This window comes from Bubalus bubalis, chromosome 14 (assembly GCF_019923935.1).
Source record: "Bubalus bubalis isolate 160015118507 breed Murrah chromosome 14, NDDB_SH_1, whole genome shotgun sequence".
NCBI lineage: Eukaryota > Metazoa > Chordata > Mammalia > Artiodactyla > Bovidae > Bubalus > Bubalus bubalis.
In genome coordinates, this window is record NC_059170.1 from 50,380,751 (window position 1) to 50,397,376 (window position 16,626).

The 16,626-nt window shown below is 41.9% G+C and overlaps 1 protein-coding gene across 11 annotated transcripts in view; it reads right to left on the bottom strand.

Moving 5' to 3' along the window:
* Positions 1-16,626, bottom strand: part of ARHGAP12 (Rho GTPase activating protein 12) — a 146,889-nt gene that overhangs the window by 84,752 nt on the left and 45,511 nt on the right. For 10 of the 11 annotated variants that reach the window (XM_044928065.2, XM_044928069.2, XM_025264305.3 and 7 more), the window contains exons 2-3: positions 16,196-16,226; positions 13,421-14,184 (exon numbers count right to left, since the gene is read on the bottom strand). In XM_044928065.2, the coding sequence (XP_044784000.1) occupies positions 13,421-14,101 (681 nt within the window). In that variant the 5' untranslated portion in view covers positions 14,102-14,184; positions 16,196-16,226. The remainder of the gene's footprint in view (positions 1-13,420; positions 14,185-16,195; positions 16,227-16,626) is intronic. The other variant, XM_044928066.2, reaches the window with a different exon arrangement.

Consider the following 16,626-nt stretch of genomic DNA (forward strand, 5'->3'; position numbering starts at 1 on the left):
TTAAAGTATTTTAAGGGTATAAATACTCCCATGACTTCATAAACTGAAAATATGCAATTGTTTCTTCAATGTAAAAAGAGAGCTGTGAAGCAAGCACACATGTAACCATCTATTCCAGCACATGACACAGCAAAGATGCCCAACTAACAATGCCTGGGTTCCTTCCACCATTCGCTTTCACTATAATATTAGTATCCATGAACTCCCTCTATCTCTTTATTTTTCTACTTCTCTTTTAAGGCCAACCTGTCACTTACCTACCTTCAACCACTTTTAAGTTACTGAATTCCACTCTATGAGACAGAAAAACAGATAGTATTCAACCATAGGTTATGAAAAGAGGGCTTTAGAAATTAAGCATCTCATAGACACAAATTTCTCTGGTTTAGAAGCCTAGTCCTTTCCCTCTTTATGTACCTAGTTACATTCATGATTTCCCAGAAATCTGAGCTCAAGTGTTGTTATAATATGCTTCAAAATAATTGTTGTGATAAAATTGTTTGAGGAGTCATTCTGAGTTTACACCATCTGTCTGGCATTTACTGAAGCAATTGCTAAAGATATTCTATGCATACAGATGAGATTTTTCTCAACAAAAAAGCAAAAATGTTTCCACATCTGTTGTTTTTGTTGCTATGTCACCTAGATTAACAAATTCTTTCCGAGAAAGAAAACAGGGTGAAAACATAGAACATTTTTAATATACACATTTTTTAATGACTATTAAAATTATATCAACTTTTCAACCATCTTTTTCTACTGCTTCACTACTATCATACTAAAATTATGTCTGTGTGAGTATACATACATATATCTAAAGAGACAGAGAAATTTCTAAAATCTCAAGTCAACTGATACTGTGATTTTAATCTTTAAACAATGTCTAAGACTTTTTAAAATCATAGGTTGGAAAATTCATGCATTAAAGACTATCAGAATCAGTCTACAGATGTAAAGAAATTTATATCCAATCGATCTTACACAGTATCCAGGAATTCTAAAACATAAAGAATGCAATCATTCCACATTCCAAAAGATAGATATATTCCAATGTACAGCAAATAATTGTACCATATGAACATTTATTGCTTCTGACTACCGAGTAAGCCTCCAGGACCTAGGCACCAGCACCATCCTTTCTTCGATTATCTGCTCTCCACCAGATGATGAGATTCTGATGGAAATGCCAATTACACCACCTGCACACCTCAAACCTTCTTTGTGAAGGGGCTGATGTATAAGAGTGCTCAACCTACCTACCAGCGCAATTGGTCTGTAGATGAGTCCAAGAAAATTAAGCTAAGGGGGGACGTCCCTGCAAAGGGTTTCACACGTGAACTTCAGGCCTTTGTTCTGGATCTGACTGCGGTGATAAATGCCTGGAGCAGTCCATGGCTGTAGCCTGTGTATTAGAGCTCTCCACAAAAAGAGATACAAGATGTAAGATGGATGGATGGATGGATGGATGGATGGAGGTAGGTAGGCAGACACAGGGATTTACTTTCAGGAACTGGCTCATGAAATTGTGAAGGTTCGGCCAGTCCAAAACTTGCAAGGCAGGCCGGGAGACCAAGGCAAGAGCAGCAGTTGAGCTCAAAGGTAGTCTGCTGGTAGAATTCCTTCTTACCAAGGGGAGGTTCTGTTCTCTGTGCTATTAAAACCTTCAACTGACTGGAGGGGACCCACCCACAAAATGGAGGACAATCCACTTTACTCAGAGTCTCCCAATTTACATGTTAATCTCATCCCAAACGATACCTTCACAGAAATATCCATTTGGTCAAATAATGTTTGACCAAATATCTCGGCACCATGGTCTAACCAAACTGACACAAAATTTAACCATCACAAGTTCATCTATTATCAATTACAGACATATCATATTAAGCATTTTAAGTTGCTCCCCCCACCTTTTTTGGGGGGGGAGGGGCTGCATGGCACAGTTTGACGGTCTTAGTTTCCAGACCAGGGATTGAGCCCATCCCCTAAGGAATGAAAGCAAGGAGTCTTAACCACTGGATCACCAGGGAATTCCCCTAAGTTGCTATTAAAAAAAAAATCAGTATTGCCTTGGGACTTTCCTGGCAGTCCAATGGTTAAGACTCTGAGCTTCCACTGCAGCAGGCGTGGGTTGGATTTCTGGTCAGGGAATTAAGATCTCACATGCCACACAGCATGGCCAAAACATTTTTAAAATTTCTTTTAATTAAAAAAAAAAACTCAATATTGCCTTCACCACACAGATTCCTGACTGTCTTATATCTTGTCAGAAGTTTGCTGGCAGAAATAGGCAGGATACAATCTTTGGCTTTAAACACGACAATCTGAAGGGTAGGACACGTACACAGGGAATATCACGTTGCTTGTCCTGTGCCAGACTAGAATCAGCCTGGTAACGGCGTCGTGGCCAGCTCTTCCCCTGGCCTTCACAGCACTTGGTGACTGAGCTGGCACAGAATGGGCATGAAGTAGGAAGACCCAAGACTGAACCTCAGAAGAGGATGTGGTCACCCACTATTGTCTGCTTGCCTGGCACTCTCCCTTATTCTGGGAACAGCATGTCTGCCACTTCTTTAAGGGAAGTGCTTTTCCTCAGATTTCATCTATGCAGTTTGGGTAGGGTCCAACCATGCCCAGGTCATAAGCATAAGAATATCCCAAGCCAAGTCAATTCCTTCTCCAAGATTCTCTGAACTAGAATTACGGTAGGAAAAACAGATGCTCTGATAGAAAAACTAAGGATGTGACCCCAGTGCCCAGCAGCAACTTGTCTACGGCCATGGGGAAGACGTCTGTTTGGAAGAATGACGGCATCGTGGAGAGAGAATCAGAGATGAGAGAGAAAAAGGATAAAAGGAATCCTGATAGGCCTTCCCTGACACAGGTTCGATCCCTAGTCCAGGCAGACCCCACGTGACATGGAGCGACTAAGCCCATGCGCCAAAACTGAGTCCGTGAGCCTAGAGTCCATGCTCCGCAACAAGAAGCCACCACAATGAGAAGCCCATGCACTGCAATGAAGACCCCTACTCACCACAGTTAGAGAAAGCCTGTACATAGTGACAAAGACCCAGCACAGCCAAAAATTAAAAAAAAAAAAAGAATCCTCACAGTGAAAAGGCCCCAGTTCCAATCACCCTTAACACCTACATAAATAAATCTGTCCTGCAATTTGGTTATGTGAGTCAATAAATTCACTTTTGCTTAAACAGGACACAGCTGGGTTTCTACCCCTAAGCTCTGACTAACAGACAAAAATTAAAGCAGAAAAAAGGTAAAATGCATCTAGGAATCATGAGGCAGAAGGACAGGTAAAGGTTAGAAGAAAGGTAAAGAAGAGACCAGGGAAGTCTGGTGTGCTGCAGTCCATGGGGCTGCAAAGAGTTGGACACGATCGAGAGACTGAACTCAACTGAACTGAAAGAAGAGACCGACTTGTCTTAGAAAAGGAATAGGTAAAAAAAAAAGGTCAGGAAAGACGTGAAACGGAGGAGAATGTAAGAAGTTCTATGTGGACTGTAAGCCCAGGGGCATGCATGAATATACATGCAGGTGTTTTATTGGAAAGATGGCCTGTGGTTTTCACTAGATGCTCAGAAAGGGCACAACCAAACAAGAGAAAGGGGCCTGGTAAGCAGATCAATGCTAAATTAAGAGGCTCTGTTCCAGAAGGAAGCTAACGACAGATAATAAAGCATTTACTTTCTAATACCAGCAGTTTCTGAGTGAAGACCCCCAACAGTTAGAAGCAGGTGCTCTTCTTCTGGAGAATAGAAGGTATGCTAAGGAGAATAAGAGCAGTCATCCTAAGAGATCTCAATTAATTTTGCCTTCAGGTTTGACCCATCTGTAATTTCAAACAGATCTAGTTTCTCTCCCAAATTTCCACTTAATTAGACATTCATGCCTAAACTTCCTTAAAGAAGATTCATCTATTTTCACTCCATAATTACTTTGTCCAAAATCTTCACTTTAATAATCTGGGTTTCTGGATACCATGAAATTAGAGCAAAATTTGGTGTAAATGTGTGTGCATTTCTTGAGAAAGGAGTTTTCACTTTCCATCAAATTCTAATAAGACTCCTGGGACTGTATGAACGTGCACGTAGTCAAACACATAAAATCAAACAACAAAACTCTTAATCTTTCCTGTTTTGATTTAGTAGAAAAGTTTGATAGATGATGATCCCAGAGAGCAGAAAGAGAAGATGGTGTTTCCCAAACACTACTCAGAGAAGGAGAATATAAAGAAAACAAAGCCAAAAGGATGCTGCAGCTGAAAAACCTCACAATTTTGCCTAAGCGTGGCTCTCTTTATTTACAGTTGTGATCAGGTTGATTTATAGAGGAAAAAGTCAAAGTAACAATACGACCCAAAAAAACACTGCTGATCCTGTCACTCTCAGGAATGTCACTAATTAAAATATTACTGAAATATGATTCCATTTTAATACAAACAACTCTCCATTGTGTGCAGGTGGCGATCATTTTTGCAGATTATTAGAATCCTTTTCCTTTACTTCTTACCACCCATTAGTACTTTATATGCTCAAAGCAAGGGACAGTCAAAGAAATGGAGTGAAACTGAAATGTCAATCAAACCACACTACTACTTGCCACGATAAGTTAACAGGATAAGAAAATTAATGAGGGGACTTTCCTGGTGGTCCAGTGGTTAAGAATCCACCTGCCAATGCAGGGGACAAGCCCTGGTCTGGGAAGATCCCACATGCCATGGACCAACTGAACCCATGCGCCTCAACTCCTGAGTCTAAACTAGAGCCTGCGAGCTGCAACTGCTGAAGCCCAATTCTCAGCTCCATTTTCAGAGATCACAAAAACTGAGGTTCAGAACTTTCCCGTGGACATACAACTACACAGCAGCAGGTTTCAAATCTCGAAAGCCACATCTATTCTAAGTTCACTGCCCTAAATTTTAAAACTAAAATAAACAATACCCAAAACAAGAGAGTGGGGAGGACTTTCCTAGCAAACCAGTAGTTGGGACTCCAAGTTTCCAATGCAGGGGACATGGGTTCAGTCCCTGGTCAGGGAACTAAGAGCCCACTTGCCCTCAAGTGCGATCAAGAAAATATTTTAAAATAACAACAACAAAAGTATTCAAGAGACAATTCCAACTGCTTTCTAAGTAAGACACTGGACTTCATTCACCCTTGACCAAAGATAATTATGATATAAATACTGAAGATTAGGTTTTCAGACAAATTCACCAAAACACAGTCAAGCCATTATCTAGCAGAAGTCATCAGCCCCCAAATCTCCTAAAATGTCTAATTTCCGAACTGCTGTAAAGCAATAAATTAAACAGGAAGTTTGTGGTGAGTCTGAGCAGGTGACAAAGCAGCATTTCAGCAAATTTTAAGACAGCTAAGTCCTGGTTCCAGCAGCATGGCAGGGGAAGGACTTAACAGAAAGATCTACCAATGGCAAATGAGGATTTGGATGAAAGGGGACATTATTAGCTGGCGCTATACAAAGCTAATTTATATCTGTTTTTAGATTCAGCACCATCTTTGTGGAAACAGATTTAGGAAAATCTCTAACAAACACTGAAACCTTTTATACCTAATCCTGAATCAACCAAAAAATCCAATTAGCCTGAAAAATTACATCTCTCAGCATTCTTCTTTGTTTAATAAATACTCTGTTTGTATAATAGATATCTTTTAAATATTCCCTAGAGTGCAACTGCACACACAGTATGATTCTGACTTTGTAAATACACAGCTGTACATACTCACGTATAATTAAAATCTTGTATTTTTTAATACAATAAACATCTATATAAACAGTCCACATAATTTGGGAATGAAGACTAAAAGGAAATACTTAAATATTTTTGAATTAGAAACAAAGCTTAAATCTATAAAAATTAGAGGGGTGATTTTATGAGCCCAGTATACAATGATAACATCTTGAAATGTTGATGAACGGCTCCATATATAAAATTTTCCAGATTAATATTAGACTTCAAAGGGCAGAAACACATTGAGTTGGCACTGTCAAAGAAGAAATTCTTTCTATAAATATATCTGCCAACATAAGAAGCTATTATAAACATAATTTAAACATTACTAGATTTACAGTCATCATAAATATTCATATTGTATTTTTAAAATAACATGATTCTAAGCTTGACAGCATTCTGGCCTTCTTCCTAAAGTCATCGTTCTCCCTCTGGCATCCCGTTAGCCTCACAGATGAAAGTCTGCCATCTCGACTCTCCAGTTTTAGACCTCATTTTCGAACTACAGGGAATCAGGAAACTTGACACTCAAGGCTGGTAAGACACATATTAAAGGAATATTAATGAGATCATGAGAGAAAAATAGGACATCAGGAGCAAAGTGCACTCTTTTTAAGCTGTTCGAAGGCTTGGAGCACTGAACTAACACTGATTTTTTAGTTTCATCTTCAGATCAACCATTAGTATAAACTCTGAAATGACCTAAAAACTTGTTGCTCTGGGGACCTTCCTGGCAGTCCAGCGGTTAGGACTCTGCGTTTCCACTGCAGGGGGCATGGGTTCCATCCCTGGCTGGGGAACTAACATCTCACATGCCACACGGCACGACAAAAAAAAAAATGTTGCTCTGATGAAGACACTGCATATGATATGTCTATTTTAATGGGGGGTGGGGCAGGGAGGTGAATTGAATTATATGATTTTCTTTGACTCAAATTTTAGAATCTCTATATTGCATCACAGCTTTTTGCCTCCAACTTCATCTCTCTGATAACATTCTTCATAAACCCTATGCTGTGTCACAGGTCACACAGCACTTCTGGATGACTTTCAAACAGAAAATGACTTCAAACAGAAACATGCATCTTTGATGGGATGTTAATCCAGGTCTCCCCTTCCATGTACCTATAGCTAAACACTGATCCTCATTACATCCGGCACATCTACTACGCGTCATTGCCGTTGTTTAGTCACCAAGTTGTGTCCAAATCTTTTGTAGCCCACCAGGCTCCTCTGTCCACAGGATTTCCCAGGCATCCATACTGTCCATAGTATTCTTATACTAGCGTGGGCTGCCATTTCCCTCTTCAGGGTACCGGGTACTATCCTGGGCACCGGAAATACAGAATGAACGAGACACAGTAGGTAGGTTGGCCTTGGAGACTCCATATAGACTGACTCATGAGAAGAAAGAAAACAAGCAGAAGTGTGATGAGTACACCAAAGCAAAAGGACAGGGCACAGTGGAAGCTTATGATGAGAGAACCCTCCCCTGCCACTGCTGAGTGGCAGAGAGGCCACCCTCTAACCAAGACTGTTAGGTGGTCAAGATACCGAACACTTAAAACACTTTAAAACTACCATTAAAAACTTTCCAATCACTTCCAGTTCTGGGGGAAAGAAAGAAAGGTACTTTATCCTATCCCTCACTTAGGTATAAATAAAAACATATAAAACAGAAGACAACTCAAAGGCAGAGAGAAGATAAACCTTCTATGACCTCAGGACCCAAGGAACCACATGCTGATGAGCTCCGTGAGCTTACTTGTGGCTTCATCCATCCAAGTTTGAAGAGGGAAGTCAGCAAATCCAGAAACACCAACAGGCACTGACCAAAAAAGCCCCAACAAATCCCTGCTGCAGATGGAGCAAGAGATCCAGGAAAGGGGAAGACCAGCAAGACCGAAAGCTTTGGATATTACCACTCTAGTCTGGCCAAATGCCACAAAACAAACCAACGATTCCACCCACAGACCACCAGTGGTGACAAACACCCCAAAGCCCCACCAAGGTGGCGTCAGAGAAGGCAGGGGAGGGAACCAGGGCGGCCGCTGCCGGACGGTCACACACCTCCCCTCACCACCACCGCACCACACACACACGCCCACAGAGGAGGCTGAGTGAGGAACCAGAGCTTCCGCCACTGCCGAGCGGCAAGGAGCCCTTCCTGAGCAGGAGGTCAGTGGGGCCATGTGGGGCAAGCAATGAGGTATTTCAGCACCCCTAGCCAGGAAGGCAGCAGAGAGATTTACTGGGGAACCAGACACTCTCACTAATGAGAAGGCCCAAAACATGGGGACCTGAAGAAGTTCAAGCCTCTGATATGCACATCAAACATTAAAAACAGTCCAATTTCTAGCCGGGCTTCCCAGGTGACTCAGTGTTAAAGAAGAATCTGCCTCCCAATGTAGGAGATGCAGGTTCCATCCTTGAGTCGGGAAGGTCCCCTGGAGAAGGAAATGGCAACCCGCTCCAGTATTCTTGCCTGGAGAAATCCCATGAGCAGAGGAGCCTGGCAGGCTACAGCCCATAGAGTCACAAGAGTTGAACACAACTTAGCAACTAAACAACAACAACAATTTTTAGCCAGGTTAACCTAACACTGGAGAAGGCAATGGCAACCCACTCCAGTGTTCTTGCCTGGAGAATCCCAGGGACAGGGGAGCCTGGTGGGCTTCTGTCTATAGGGTCATACAGAGAGGAACACGACTGAAGCGACTTAGCAGCAGCAGCAGCAGCAGCAGCAGCAACCTAACACTGCACACTAGAGGCCCAACAACACACACATGGCTCTCAGCAAAAACTACAAGCACGGCCAAAGGCACTGAGAACACCATCCTCACTATCGCGCCAAACTCAGGCACGGCACAGATGCTGGAGTTATCAGACAGGGAATCCAAAATAACTACTTTTAATATCTTAAGGGCTGTAAAAGAAAAAGTAGACAAAATACTACAAGAAATGAGTAATTCAAGCAGAGGAGTGGAAAATCTCAGACAGACAGAATAAAAAAGAAATGCTACAAACTAAAGCACTGTAACAGAGAAAATGCCTGTGAAGTGATGATCAGTAGACTGGACATGGATGGGAAAAGAATCAGTGAGCGTGAAGATATGTCAATAGAAATTTCCCAAACTGAAAACACAGTAAGTACCAAAGTGAAAGTGAGAGTGTCAGTTGCTCAGTCATGTCCCACACAAATATCAAAATACCAAAAAACACACACAAAGCCACATCATCACAATTAAAAAAAAAAAAAAGCAAAACCATGAAGAAACACTGAATGAAAAGCATCTACTGATGGCAAATAAGCACATGAAAGAGGTTCAATGATAGGGAAATGCAAATTAAAATCACAAGCTATTACTACATACCTATCAGAATGGCTAAAGTGACAGGGGCTTCCCTGGTGGACCAGTGGTTAAGGATCCACCTTCCAATTCAGGGGTTACAGGTTTGGTGCCTGATGGGGGAACTAAGATCCCTCACACCCCAGGGCAACTAAGCCCACCCACAATTAGAGAGAAGTCCATGTGCCTCAACAAAAACCCAGTGGAGACAAAAAAAAAAAAGAGAAAAAAAAAGTGACAACACCAAATGCTGCTGAGCATGCAGAGAACCTGGATCATAAGCACCGCTATTAATGGTATAAACGTAAAATGTATGGCCACTCTGGAAAATAGTTTGGCAGTTTCTTGAAAAATCAAACATGCACACAGCAATTATACTCATGGGCATTTATGGCAGAGAAATAAAAAGGTAAATTCACAGAAAAATCTGTGCAGGAATGTTTACATGTAGCAGCTTTGTTGGCAATAGCCAGGTGAAGCACAGTACATCCGTACCACGGAATACTAGTCATCAACAAAAAGAACACTGATACAGCAACAACCTGCATCAATCTCTCAAGAATTATGCTGAATGAAAGTCAACCCCAAAGGGTTAAACAGGCTTTAAGTCCATTTATATACTACTCCTGAAATGACCGTATTATAAAAATGAAGAACAGATTAGTGGCCGCGAAGGGTTAAGTAGCTTTGGGGGTGGGGGGTAGCGGGTGTGGTGATGAGGGGTCCTCTTGTTGATGGAAATGGTCAGCATCTGACTGTACCAGCGTTGACACTTCAACTGTGGTGTTATCCAAGATGTCACCACTGCAGGTACTGGACAGAGGGCGCAAGCGAGCCCTCCAAATGACTTCCTACAATTGCTTAAGAAGCTACAATCTTCTCAGAATGCAAAGTTTAATTAAAGGAGACTGATCAATGGTAATATGTCAGAAAAACGGAAATCTCCTAGCAGAAAAATGGAGGGTGGGGGTGTGGCTGCTGACTGGGAGGGGGCTCACGGCTGTGCAGAAGCACAAAGCCATCAAGATTAGTACAATACGCACAACAGATTATTACGTGATATGCCTCAATGAAAAATTACTTTACACTGCATTTTGATTATTCATATTGTTCACTGTAATCATGGTATTGATTATATATAAAAATATCCTAATTGTCTGTAAATTGGTCAACAATGAGACCATGGGTAGCTTTCAGCGCAAGCTGTTTACATGGCGTGCTGAAGCCATACGAGAAGAGATTACGGAAGGAGCAGGAAATGAGCAGAGAAGTAAACACGTGTAACTCTTCCCAGAAGCTGCCAGTGAAGAGGGGAAGGTGATCCTCAGAGGGGAAGGTATTACTGAAAAGCTTTATTAAAACAGAAAAAAATAAGCCAATTTACATACTGAAGGGACAAACTTGGTAAATAATGACTTTAAAGCCACATGAGCACACCACTACACAATGTTTGACGAGGTTTCTGAAAAAGAGGGAACAAATATGAAGAGGCCACCCTCTGACAGGAGAGGCCACGCCTGCACAGCCTGCACGGGGAGAGATGACTGCGGACACAGACGCGCTCGTAGGTTTCATGGTGGCAATAACAGTGAGAGCAACGACGACAACAGGGCGGACAGCTCTGTGGTACTGAGTGCACACTGGGACAGCCGGCCCCGCATCCAGCATCTGACACTCACACCCTGCGGGGTCTCCTCCACAGAGACCAGGGTGTGTGGTCAGATGTGACAGCGTGCAACTTCCAACTTCAGACCATAAGAAGACAACGCACCTCCTTCTGAGGGAAAAGCTAGATGCAATATCCAAGTATCTGCAGAGAGGCCCAACCAGCCCCATGTGAGTGACCATCCTAGAGGCCGCTGCCCCCGCCCAGCCAAGCCTTCATGAGACAGCAACCTCATGAGAGACCCTACGCCTTTAAAACCGCCAAATACCCTGCCTCTAAATGACTGACCCACAGAAACTGTGAGATAATAAATGTTTACTGTTTTAAGCCAGGAGATCTGGGAGTAAGTTACCAAGCAGCAGTAGAGACCTACCTTCTTACTTACAGGCCAGGCACAGTTCTAAGCATGTGAGGTACAAAGTAACTCACCTGTGATCCCCACATCAAGAGGAGGAAACAGATACACAGAAGTTAAGCAATTTGCCCCAATCATCATTCAGCTGGTAAGGGATATGCAGAGTGAAGTAAGCCAGAAAGAAAAACACCAATACAGTATACTAACGCATATACATGGAATTTAGAAAGATGGTAACGATAACCCTGTATGCAAGACAGCAAGAGAGACACAGATGTATAGAACAGTCTTTTGGACTCTGTGGGAGAGGGCGGGGGTGGGATGATTTGGGAGAATGGCATTGAAACATGTATAATATCATATGTGAAATGAATCGCCAGTCCAGATTCAATGCATGATATAGGATGCTCGGGGCTGGTGCACTGGGATGACCCAGAGGGATGGGATGGGGAGGGAGATGGGAGGGGGGTTCAGGATGGGGAACACGTGTACACCCATGGCGGATTCATGCTGATGTATGGCAAAACCAATACAATATTGTAAAGTTTAAAAAAAAAGAGAGAGAGATATGGACCCAGATTCAAATCTAAAGTCAGCTCAATTAACTGCTGGGCATGCATTCCCAAACGGAAGCAGTTCCCATTCCAAGGCTTACATTTCTGCTGTGATATAGGAGGAAAGACTCTCTGGTAAGAGAGCAGGGAAAAGCAGGTGAATCAGAGAACTGAATAAAATGGAAAAGGTTTGAAACAACTGCCATGACGAGTTAGGACAGGGTCTGGCTAGAGAAATCTAACAGGATTTCTAAACAGTCCATGAGAGATCAGGAGGCATGACCTACACAGTGAATTTAAGATGAGCACAATGAAAAGAACAGAGGGCTTCTAGTATGCCCACACACAAAGCTTAAGTTCAAGTGTGAAACAGTGGTGATGGCCAGATGGAGAAGATAACACATGCCTTTCCCAAGTGCAACTGGTACAATAAGGAGTCATGTACAGAAAAATTCCAGAACACGCTGTATATTCTACATCAAAGTATCACAAAAGGACTGAAGAAAAGACTAAGGCGAATGATGATAAGCTGGCAGCACTCTCCATGCAACTGCCTTGGCCTCAAGCATCACAAGATTTTCCAGAGAACCTTCCCTTTTTCCTATCTCCACTCAAAATGTCATGAGAAAAATTAAAGCCTATAAAAGAAAAAGAACATACTAGTTTCATGACAATCAGACCACATCGAAGAGCAGCCTCACAATTACTCACTGACTTAATTTGATAAGATCTTACAACAGAGCTTTAGGCCCAAAACTTATCAAATTCACTTAATATTAAACTTTTCTAAATACATTCAGGTTTCAATTTCATGCATGTTTTTAAAATTACTTCACTTTACTTGACAAACTGGCACAAACTAATCTCAAACAACACACAAGAGGGTGGGGCGGGGGGGGGAATCAAACCATAGATACAAAATTTTTTCCAAGACACTTAAGACACCAAAATGCTTGAACAGATAAAAGTGTGTAAGCTCGCTCGCTCTCTCTCTATATATATACATATTTGTATTTTTTAAATATTCCAAATTAATAAACAAGTTGCAAACAACAAGAGTTAGTATTCCTATGACATTTTCCCTTACTTTCATTATTACTGGAAAACTTAGTAAAAACCAGTCAGAGTAAGTGCAGTCAGAAAACAAAAATTTTCTAGTAAAAGAAAAGTGTCCAAACTTGGGGCAGTTCTAGTCCTACAGAGGAACAGGAATACTTATGGAAACCTTAAAGTGAAGGCTCCAACAGCCAAAAAGTTATTTCACATGTTCTCTCTCTCTCCCTCTGGATAAACCTACGTACTCTGAAAATAAAGTAAAATTTAAAAATAAAGTAAAAAAAAAATACTTTGAAATAAAAAAAATAAAGTACTCTGAAAATAAAGTTAAAAAAAAAAGCCTATGTACTCTGAAAATAAACATAAAGCAAAACAATTCTTAAGTCTTACAAAGATTTTAATTAAAATAACACCTATAATAAAGAATTTGTAAAAAAACAAGGTCCTACTGTATAGCACTGGGAGCTATATTCAATATCCTATAGTAAACAATATGGAAAAAATATGAAAAATATATATATATGTATACATGAATTACTCGGCTGTATAGCAGAAATTAAAACAACCATACTTTGATAAAGTAAATTTTTTAAAATAAGATAATAACACCTATAATCAAATGGTTCTGCAGGTGGCACAAGTGTTCCATCACCACCTGTCGGTCAGTCTTACCCTTATCTGCTCAGTGGAGCTGCTGCTCAGCTCATCGCCAGACTCCGAATCCTGCTGGATCCGTTCCGAGCCTTCTCCCGCTGAATCACAAGACTGTTCCTGGGGGAAGCCAGGTTTCTCTACCTCCAAGAACTCCGGACCGGGAAAGTGACCAAATAAGCGTGTCCTATTCTGGCCAGGAACTTTGGGAGAATGTGAGTCACTGTTGAGTTTTCCATTATTGTGGGTCAGGTCCAGGCTGAGGTTGATGGTCTGACCTGGAATGTAAGTGGGCCCAAAATTCTGATTGGCATCACGAACAAGACCTGTTCCTTGAACAGAAGACGAGGATGTCTTCCCAAAGCTTGACAGCTCGGGCAACCTGTTCACATTCTCCGAAGACCTCTGGAGGTGGAGACTCTGCGCCGTCTTCACAGAGTGGTTCGGCAGCCCCGCGGCCGGCTTCACCGGCGGCATCAGGGCGCGGCGGCCCACCTCCTTCACGTACTGGGCCGGCACGTAGAACGCTTTGGCACTCTCGTCTGGCTTGACCTGCCACCAGTCGTCATTGGTCTTCTTCACCAGGAGGTACCGCTCCCCTTGCTTTATCACAATCTTCCTGTCCTTCGCTTCATACTCGTAATCATACTCCACCTCGATGTACACTGGCCCTGGAAGAGCCTTCCCGCCTCTGTCAGCCATCTTCACTCAGCAATATTCACCTCTCAGAAAGGACGCTTTGCCACATTGTGGCTTTGTGGATCACTGCAGCTATTTTTATTTAACTGGGGAAGAGAATACAGAAAAAAGTTAACCTGGTCTGGATTTTTAATATTCATTCACAAGCATCACATAATAAAGAACAATACCTTCAAATCTCAAATCTAGAAAGTAAACCTGTGCCTAATACTGTATTTACCACCCTGCAGTAAAAATGCTCTCATTCTAAAGGAAATCTACATTTTTCAATCATTTATGACCAAAGCCAAACCAATGACTGAAATGACAACTACGCTAACCAGTCAGACATACGACTATCAAAAAAAAGAGGTGAGAGGAACTCTCCTTCTCTTCCTGACTGCTCATACCTCCTTCTCTCTCTCAGAAAGGCTCACTAACAATGATACATGTTAGACACTGACCAAGGGCCAGGCATTAAGCCAGGTTCACTGTGTGTCTCACCTAAAACCCTCTTTGAAGCTGAAGCTAGAATTTCAATGATCCTCAATGTCATTCAATGAATTCAGAAAATTCTCTATTTTCTAAAATGATCAAGGGTATGACTGAGCTTTAAAAAAAAAAAAAAGTGATCCAAGTATGTAAGTTTAATTTCCTAGTACTAATGGGAAAAAAACACCAGTTATTTTTAGGCAAAATACACACACAGAGAAAATAAACTGCTAATTTACTTTTGTTTCCTCTTACAACCACCCTAGGAGGACCACAATCCTCATTAGGCTGAATTCCACAAACTCCAACAAATATCCAATCTTTTTAGTTGTAAATGTCAAAAATAAAGTATATCCACACCACTCAAAATCTACTAGAAACAGACCTAACCTGGCTTAAGAAATGTAGGATTCACTTTTATTTCTATACCAATTTCAAATATTTTAGTACCTTGTAAAACACAGCATTTAGGCTTCAAAATGATCACAGGAGCTCGATTTTGCTCAATTCAAGTAAGGCCCCAATCACTGTGGGATGAAGGCGGTTTCCCAAGAAGGTACGTCTAAGTCCTAACACAGGACCTGTGAGTGTGACTATACTTGGACATAGGGTCTTGGCAGATACAGTCAATCTCAGATGAGTTGTGCTGATTAGGGTGGGCCCAAAATCCAATGGGCTTCCCTGGTTGCTCAGATGGTAAAGCGACTGCCTGCAACGCAGGAGACCCGGGTTCGATCCCTGGGTTGGGAAGATCCCCTGGAGAAGGAAATGGCAACCCGCTCCAGTACTCTTGCCTGGAAAATTCCATGGACGGAGGACCCTTGTAGGCTATGGTCCATGGGGTCACAAAGAGTTGCACACAACTGAGCGACTTCACTTTCTCTATTTTTTCTAAAATCCAATGTGTTTCTAAGGAGGGAAGACGGGAGACAAGGAGAGGAGACACACAAAGGAAGATGACCATGTGTAGATAGAGGCAGAACCTGGGGATGAAGCAGCTACAAGTTAAGGAACACCAAGGACTGCCAGCAGGCACCAGAGGCTGGTACAGGCAAGGAAGCGTTCTCCCTGGAGTACTCAGTCCTCCGGCTCCAAAACAAGTGGACACATTTCCGTTTTTTTTGGTGGTGTTTTTGAACGCGCCACACAGCATGCAGGATCTCAGTTCCTCGACCAGGGATTGAACCCACACACCGTGCAGTGGGAGCACGGAGCCCTCACCACTGGACCCCTAGGAAATGACCCAAGTTTCTGTAGTTTTAAAGTCCACGGTTTGCAGCACTTTGTTTGATACAGCAGCCCCAGGAAAACACACTCAGCCCAATACGCGAGAATTCTCAGGCAAACCTGAGTAACTCTTGACTATACCAGAAATGTTTACACAAGGTCCCACAACGGCCTACCAATTTTCCTCAGCACCCAAGTACCGGGCATGGCATTACTGACACTGTATGTGCAATAACCACCACACCCTGAGGACGACATCCTTCAAAACAGATAAAACCCAGGTGATAACTAGCCACACAATTTCTGCAACTCAAATTTACTTTGTAGAAACAAATTACTTGGATAATGAATTTAATAGAGTAATGCTGTTTCAAAAAATAGTAAAAATAAGAAACGTACCTTAGAAGAACTAAACATCCAGCATTTAAACCTATAAAAAAAAATAAATTTCATTAATTTTAACCAGGATTGCTGAAAGAAGACTAAGGAAGGCGATGTTACTGGCAGTGCATGACTGTTTTTACAACAGCTGTAAGGAACACCAACAATTCTGCACATCAGGACTGTGTCCAGCAACACCCTCCAAACACATAAAAACACAAAGTATACTTCACCACTGCCCCTCCTACTTCATTTCCACTTTGCTTCAACTTCATTTCCACCTTTGTTATCCTGACAGAAATGACTTTTTAAAATTTAACATGTTTCTCATGTTAAAAGCTGTTAACATGAGAAACAACTTTTATAAAAATTGAATAAATCCAGGATGTAAGACATTCTATGAGAAACACACCTGAATGCTTTCAACAGTTTCATGAAATGAGGGAGTC